This window comes from Rhincodon typus, chromosome 10 (assembly GCF_021869965.1).
Source record: "Rhincodon typus isolate 14 chromosome 10, sRhiTyp1.1, whole genome shotgun sequence".
Lineage (NCBI taxonomy): Eukaryota > Metazoa > Chordata > Chondrichthyes > Orectolobiformes > Rhincodontidae > Rhincodon > Rhincodon typus.
Window position 1 is genome coordinate 23,450,511 of NC_063341.1, and position 8,697 is coordinate 23,459,207.

At 38.5% G+C, this 8,697-nt stretch overlaps 1 protein-coding gene across 1 annotated transcript in view; it reads right to left on the minus strand.

Annotated features, from left to right (window-relative positions):
- Nucleotides 1-2,388: 2,388 nt before the first annotated feature.
- Nucleotides 2,389-8,697, minus strand: part of LOC109927028 (L-selectin-like) — a 22,090-nt gene continuing 15,781 nt past the window's right edge. The window contains exons 5-9 of the mRNA XM_048602242.1: nt 8,121-8,306; nt 7,338-7,523; nt 5,735-5,839; nt 4,691-4,718; nt 2,389-2,813 (exon numbers count right to left, since the gene is read on the minus strand). Of these exons, the coding sequence (XP_048458199.1) occupies nt 2,807-2,813; nt 4,691-4,718; nt 5,735-5,839; nt 7,338-7,523; nt 8,121-8,306 (512 nt within the window). The 3' untranslated portion in view covers nt 2,389-2,806. The remainder of the gene's footprint in view (nt 2,814-4,690; nt 4,719-5,734; nt 5,840-7,337; nt 7,524-8,120; nt 8,307-8,697) is intronic.

Below are 8,697 nucleotides of genomic sequence, written 5' to 3' on the forward strand. Positions count from 1 at the left end.
GAAAGCTACAAACTCATAAATGGTAGAGGAGCGAAATGTGCCTGGCTCATCGACTGCCTTTCAGAGTGTTTTGGAATCTGGGCTTCTCTCTCTCCAACAAGCGTTGAAGATACCTTGGAATCTGAGATGGACACGGCCGATGTCACCACCTCGATGCCTTTGCTGCCTGACAAAAAGAATTAATTTCCTGTGCTACACGCCACCCGTATCAGAAGTAGAGTTGGAGGAACCTGACCCCAGTGCTAAAACGTTCCAGGATGTACTACAAAAAAAGAACTGGCTTATGTCCTCAGACACAGTGGGAGGGATGTAGTGGTTATAATGAGGTGAGCCAGGTAGACCTCATAGAATACGCGTTTCCTGATTAGGGCAGTTAATCTGGTCCAATCAGGGAGCCTTGGCTGACAGATATAAACAGCGGTGTCAGAGGTTCTGTTTACTCTTAAGAGCTAGCTCTGAGGCAGCTGGATCAGTGTCAAGTGCTATGCACATGAAAATAAAGGGTAACTTGGTGACGGAATACTGGCTTCTGTGGAGTTATTTCACAAAGAAGATCAAGAAACTCTTAATTGGTTGCAGCCAGCATATATTAAAATAAAGCAGTGCTCTAAACAGATTTTGAATATTGAACCAATAAATATCACAACATACAGTATACAAAATTATAAAGTAGATTTTAATTAAATTCACAGAAAACAGCAATCTGTGGTAGCTAACATTAACTTATTTATTTTGGAATCATTTGCTTGGCTAGCTATTATGTCATAGAATGAGAGGTAAAGTTTGGAAGGGTACATTCAAAATGCATTGAAAATTGTTAGCGACACAAAAACTGTAAAAGCTTGTTCCTCTTTGACAAATCAAACAGAAGAAAAGAAAGTCTTGCATATATATATATATAATACCTTCCATAACATCAGGACAACCCAAAGCAATTTACAACCAATGCAATTTTTTTTAAGTGTAGTCATTGTTGTAATGTAAGATCAATCCAAAGTGCTCACCAACTTCCCTCAATTTCTTTTCCCCCAGAAATCTTTGCATGTCTTTACAGTCTTGTTTCCTGTGTAATTTATTCTCAAATTTAAGGCATTAGGTGTCACAGTTTCACGTTCTCTTTATTGCTGAAACTTGTTAACGTTGTGAAAAATATGTTAATTCTCTTCAGAATGTCAAACCAATCTCCCCTTTCCCTTGACCTTTCCTTGCAAGCTAACAAAGAGAGTCTCTCTGATACAATTCTTGTCAGGACATTGTTATACTGCACTCCAACTTAAGTTAGATGTCTCAGCACAAGAACAGGAATTGAGTCTGGAACTTGCTGCTATGAGAAGTTCAGCTGTGTGCTGCTTTTAGTAGCTACACCATCAAAGGAGGCTCTTTCTGTCACTACTGAACTCTCAGGTCAGATTTTCATCTTCCAATGGAATTGGGCCATGAAATCTGAACAAAGTTTCTTCTGATGGAAAAACATGTTTTCTGCCTGCCCAAACCCACACTCTTGCCATATGGACTTTTCACAGGTTGAGAAAGCTGTGAGTTAAAAAAATGCACACTCAAATACGGTCTTCTGAAGCTGGGGTTCTAATTGTGACAACTACAGGAATATTTGAATTTCTTTTCCTACTCTAGTTTTACACATTATTTGGAAGACCTTCAAAAAACACACCTATTTGGAAAGTTTATGACCTCTGGGAAAATCTATTGAAGAGCCTGAAACATTCTGACAGACAATCCAGCTCTGTTGACCCTGATAGACAGTGGAGTGATTGACAGTTTTAAAAAGTTACAATTGCATAATCTTGGTTCCTGTATAAAAACTTATTTGGTTTTAGATAGATACTTCAGGAATTGAACATGTTCTATTTGCCTACAGTTTATGATGTAGTGTCAATGACAGATTTGAATGAGAAATGATTGCTAAAGGATTTTTATCACTTAATTACAACTCTTGCTGTTGCAGTGTTCTGAGAACTTGTATACAATGAATAATGGGTAGGTGGCTATGGAGGTTATATGGTGAGTATGGGGAGGGCATGGGAGTTTTGAAGGGGTGATTAGAGAGGATATGGAGATAATGAGAGATCATGGAATAACCTGGAGGCTATGAAGGAGAATGAGGTGATTTCTAGGATATGAGTAGTTTATGGGGTGTATGGGGCGGGGGGCATGCAAAGGACACAGGGGACTTAGGTCGAAGGGCTAAGTGGTGAGGTTTTGAGACCTGAATGATGACATTGGAAGCTAGGCCTTCTACCAGCTACCACGACATCGACTTTTCTCCTGCTCTGCATTACTGTTGTTGGTTACCTTGGTTAGGAAATTAAAATCTCGGGCAAAAATCAGACTTGAGTTGAGCATGCATTTATAAAACAAAAAAGACCGACTTGCATTTTGTTAATGCAAAATAAAAATATGAGCTCCCATTCATACACACTTATCAGCCAAATGAGCTAGTGAATAAAGGAAATCAATTTTACCAATATTTTACACATTTTAAGAAGCTTTAATGAGATATAGGGCAGTTTCTAGGATCTCCAAAAATGCTCAGTGATGACTGATCATGTGGAACATAAACTTTGGCCTCTCTTCACAATATGCAGAAACTTAATTGTCACACCTTCACATTTAAACAGAATCTCATTCCATTGTTTTAAAAGGTGGTATTGTTCTCAACTTGAATACATATTGCATTTTCTAGTGAGTCATGTGATAAAATCCTCCAATTCTAGTGAAGAAAATAAGTGTCTCAGCCCTCGAACACTCCCTTTCTTTTCTGGTTGAGTCTTGGAGTTGGCCAGTTTATTTATGTGCTGTAATAAAGGAATAAAAGTGAGAAGCTGTTTTCATAATATAATCACAGCATTTCAAACCCAGGATTCTAACTAATGTGGTGCATGCTTTCTTCATTGGAGGTAGTCTAACCAGGGCGTTAACTAGTTATTCATTGTATTCACAATTATTGATAGTTGAGTTACAATTTGAAGAAAAGTTTACATTTATTAAGTAAAAGATCAAACCACACTTTTCTTAAATAGATTTCTGAACAGGTCATAGAAGGGTTCTTGACATTTCTTTCCTTTTAGAGATTCCACTGCATTTGATGTTTCATTTAAACATCCTTTTACAATGATAATCATGTAAAGGCTGTGAGCTGCATTGCCAGCTCACTAGACTGAAGTCCCACCAGTTCAGTACTCCCAGGACTAATCTGAGTGACTTACATTTACCTGAGTGAATACTTCATTGTACAGGGCTCGGTGAGACCACATCTGGAGTATTGTGTGCAGTTTTGGTCTCCTTATCGGAGAATGATGTTCTGGCTGTAGTATGAATAGAATAGTTTCCCAGACTGAGATGGCAGGACTGACAATATGAAGGCAGACTGGATCAATTAGGATTATATTCACTGAAGTTTAGAAAAACGAGGAGGGTGTATCACAGAATCCTATAAAATTCTAACAGGACTAGATAGAGTAAACGCAAGAAGGATGTTCCTGATGACCAGGGAGTCCAGGACCAGGGGTCACAGTTTAAGGATATGAGGCAGGTCATTTAGATGAAGTCAAATTACTTCACTGAGAGAGGTGGTGAGCCTGTGGAATTATTTTACACAGAAAGCAGTTGAGATCAAAACATTGAAGACTTTTAAGAATGAGTTAGATATAGTTTTTAGGGCCAAAGGGTCCAGGGAGAAAGCAGGAACAGGATACTGAGTTAGATGATTAACCATGATCATATTAAATGGTGAGAGGGCTCAAAGGGCTGAATGGCCTACCCCTACTCTTATTTTCTATGTAAGTCTCTGACTCCTTTGGAATGACTCTTTGCTATGGTTTAGAAAATAAAACTGTTTTGACTTGCTGAATTCTAAAACTATCTTCTGATCCAGGCAGTCTCTGCTTTTCCCAGTTTCCTGCTGGTACTGGGGATAATCTCCTGATCAAAAACAAAGGCAGCTGAGGAGCTCCCATGTAGTGGCTGGTAACATTGTATAACATTGTACAGTGTGATTGATGGTGACACTAGCCAATCACACATGGCTGAAGACACTGGTACCATTTTTAGACCATTTGTGCCTATTAAGGAGAAAGTTGTGTACAGAAACAGAGGCAATTGATGAAAATGATTTGCTCAAATGTTTTCTTTTCATCAATGAATAACACCAGGTCAACAACAAAGTTCAAACGAGGAGAAAAGAAAACCAATGATTAGGTGATACCAAGCCAGTGGACAGTCAGAGGAGGAGAAAAGTGAATGTAAGCAATGCTGTCAGGCCTGTAAATGAACAAAGTGAAAGGAGGAAATGGTCAACATCAGGAGTAATAAGTTGAATGAAGAGCTGAGCAATAGAAATGCCTGAAGAGAGGGACAAAAAGACAAAGTCGAAGAGATTAATCAGAAAATCAAATGTAGGAAACAGAAAGTAAGAGTTGAATTAGAGCATGATAATTTGATCAGAGGATAACCTGTGGAACTTGGAGTATCGGTAATGAGACGATAGTGGGTTTACTGTCTGATGATCCAAGTGAATGAATGACCCAATAAGACATTTGGATACATAAGAAGCCAAAGTTTCAAACCTACTGGCTACAGTCATCATTCCATGTATGAACTCAATAATTCAAACATTGGAAAATCAGCCAAATGAAGTACATTTTATTTCACACAAATAGATATGAAATATTACCTTATAGGAGAGAACCCTTTCTTCATCACTAGAAAGCAAACGCAGGAATTATATTAAAGTGCATCTCAGCTCTCAAATAAACAAAGTATTGCATGATAATTCTGTTTCAATGTACATTTGTAGGATCACTTTCAAACTGGTCATCTCCTCTCGCCAGAAGATGGCCAATACCAGATTAAGGTTTTCCATTCCTCTCTGAAACTGAAAAATTAACTTTTACATCTGTGGAGTCCTTTTTCCATCAGCTTTTAATTAGTGGTGAAAATTTACAAATAAAAACTTTCATAATTTACCTATCTGCCGATTTTATCTTTCTCTCTTTATCCAATTCTTCTTTTCTTCTTTTTATTTGATTTTATGCACCTGATTTAACACTTATTTGCTCCCAGATACAAGTTTGCTTGTTCTCTTTACAAACGTCCCAGATTTCCTGAGAAGTTCTACACCCTACAGCTTGCCTTGCAAAATCCCATAGAAAGACCCACAACAGGAGACCTTCCAGCAAAATCTGCCTCAATAACTGTTGTGTGCAAACTAGCGTGTTTGATTAGAAAGTAATAATTGCAAAATCTTAAAATAATGCCCTCTGCATGTCGCTGTGCTGTGTCAGCTGCAAAATGACATTAAGGCTATACCTACAAATTTTTCAGACATAGTAAGAACTAGAGATGCTGGAGTCAGAGATAACACAGTGTGGAGCTGGAGGAACACAGCAGGCCAGGCAGCATCAGAGGAGCAGGAAAGTCGACACTTCTGAAGAGCGCCCTGACCCGAAACGTCGACTTTCCTGCTCCTCTGATGCTGCCTGACCTGCTGTGTTCCTTCAGCTCCACATCGTGTTACCTACAATTTTTTTTCCCTGTTTTTAAGTTATACGCTGTCTGGGTAGTCTATCTGACCATAAACCTATAACGTTGCTATTTAATCATCACTTATTGATTACATCTCTTTCACTTATATTACGTGTACATGAAAGAGACATAACTTTGGTCAGTAACAGATCAAAGCATAAAAAGGTGAAATTTAAGGAAAGAAAAGCGTTACCTTTCTTTTGAAAGAGAATGACAGCACTTAACACTGAAATTAGGCAGACCGAAGAAACAACACCAATGCTGATAATTTTTGTTGAATTATATTCCTTCAGGGTACCTAAAATAAGAGAAGAAAAATTATAAACATAATGAATAAATCAAAGAAGAAGATGGTGATGTTATGGAGTGGGCCTGAGTTGGATAAATTCAGAAATTCAATTTTGAGTTCATGGTACGGGCTGTTAGCCAACTCAACTGAAGTAGAGATCGAGTAGCTTGAATTCGTTTGAGAACTGCTGAGGACAGCAGAAACCCAACTGTTAATTATGATCCAATCACTGCTGCTGCAAAAGAGAGATCTGGCTGTAAGATCTGGTTTCAATTTGTCTTCTGGTTGCTGTTCTTTGATTTTTACATCAATTCAAAATTTAGAGATTTATTGACTCTTTGAACTAACAGTACAAATGCCCACCTTCCTTAATTGAGAGTTCATTTACTGACCCTTTAAAAAATTTACAGATGTTTCTCAGTTTCAGTCAGCTTCAAAGTCATCATTATATCGAGCTCTCTATGTGTTGACAGTTCAAGGAATCTCATAGTGAATGTTTGGCAGGATTCCAAACCTCATAAATGGATTTAGCTCGATAGGGCTACTTCGAGTGCTGTGATGGAAACTGTGGACTATATTTAATTGACAGTTTTATAAGGCCCTTCGATGGATGCTGGCTTATTTTGACCAATCAAAATCTCAGAATGGAGTGAATGATTAAAAGTGTGGAAGCAGGGCAAGCAAAAGGGCTGCTTTTTAATCTGAGATAGTAGGAACTGCAGATGCTGGAGAATCTGACACAATAAGGTGCAGAGCTGGATGAACACAGCAGGCCAAGCAGCATCATAGGAGCAGGAAGGCTTATCAGAGATAGTAGGAACTGCAGATGCTGGAGAATCTGAGACAACAAGGTGCAGAGCTGGATGAACACAGCAGGCCAAGCAGCATCATAGGAGCAGGAAGGCTTATCAGAGATAGTAGGAACTGCAGATGCTGGGGGATCCTGCTCCTATGATGCTGCTTGGCCTGCTGTGTTCATCCAGCTCTGCACCTTGTTATCTCTGCTTTTTAATCTGGATGGTTTTGAGTTTGCTCATTGTTGTTGGAGCAACAAATATGATCACTACTAAGCCCTCTATGCTAGTATGGAACTTCCATGTCCATTCATCCACTACACACAATATAGAAACAATGAACATATAGAGAAAGATGGATGTTCCATTTCCACCTCCAAAAAAGAGGTCAGCTAGGTCTGGTGTTCTGTGTTCTGTACTCATGATGTGTACCAGTCTGTACTCTTAAAAGGCACTCGAAAACATTGGAAAGCTCGGGAATTCGGTTGAAAATATTGGAGCAGTCACCTGTCTGCCAGTTTGAAAGAGCTCCAAGTAATCTAAACACCGTGAGCATCCAACACCTGACCTGAACTCCATTAATGCTGTATTAGTGAATTTGATGTCAAATCAAATGCAAAAAAAATTACCATTTGGATGTTCCCGCTAACATGTTCTAAAATTTGCTTCTGAAATGTTCTCTTTCTATTAGTGGGTCTTATTTGAGTCCGTACCTTCACAGTAGGGGGTTATCGCTGTCCACATTCCTGTTGCATTGCACTGGAGCCTTTGTGAGCCCTGCAGTGTAAACCCTGTTGCACAGTGGAAGTCACATGTAGAGTTGAAGCTGAAGTTTCCATTAGGATGGGTGCAGCTCATAGTTGCTTGGTCAGGAACATTGAGAGTGGTACACTGTTCAACTGCACAGGTGGAATTAGAATCTTTTATTTTGCAGTAAAATTTATATTTTGCTGTTGGTGGTATCAATATAAATATACAGGATGCATTTTTTTGCCAGGTATGTATTTCCTACAATCCAACTATATTTTAAATAAAAGCACTGTAAGTCTCCGAAAGGCAGGGATGAGGCTTGTTGCTAAGATTCTCCGACCCCCAGTGACCCGCCCCCATAACCATGTGCAACTATGGAGTTTCTATGTCCATTCATCGACCACTCACAATATAGAAGCAACAAACCCTATAGTGACAGATGGGTGTGACATTCCTTTCTCCACAATGTAGTTACCGAGGTCTGGTATCCGCAGTGCAGGCTCATAGTATGAAGCAGTTTGTATCCCTAAAAGGCACTCCTAAAAATTGGAAAGCATCAGAATGGAAATCAGGAATTCTAGTATAGTGTCCTGTCCACCATTTTGAATGGGCTTCCAAGTAATCCAAACCTAGCAAAAATCCAACCCATGATCTGAACTCCAGTATGATTAAAGATGTTCAGTGCAGTGTGATGGAATTATCAAAGTGACAATGCTTATTAAAGCTGAATCTAATTCCCACATTACCTTCACAGGTTGGGAATGATGATGACCACATTCCCGAGGCCTCACACAGAAGATTCGCTGACCCATTCAACAAGAAACCTTCCACACATCCGAAGTCACAAATTGAGTGATAGCTGAAATTTCCAATTGGATGGGAACATGTGCTGGTCCCATTTCTAGGGATCTTTGGAATTTCACATTTCACAGCTGGAATGGAAGATTGAGAATTGTATAATACTTGCATTTATATAAAAACCTATTACCTAGGAATATTCTTGATGCCCGTAAAAAAAATTTCTTTAATCTTCATTAATAAGCATGATAATTTATATTGTGATCACTAGACTTTATTGTGAATTTAATTATCATTTTAGGTATCCATTTAAAAAAATAAGTGATTTACTTATTAACAAATAACAAACAGATTTATCTGTTGAATATCATCATCAATGTTACAAATAAATCAAAAATGTACATAAAGTTTGCTTAACCACTGATGTTAAAAATTGAGTTGTACCTGAAATCTCCATGAATGAATATCTTTGTCCAGAGATCTCCTAACTTCATCAGTTCATGACGTAGTCAGTAAATTCACTGT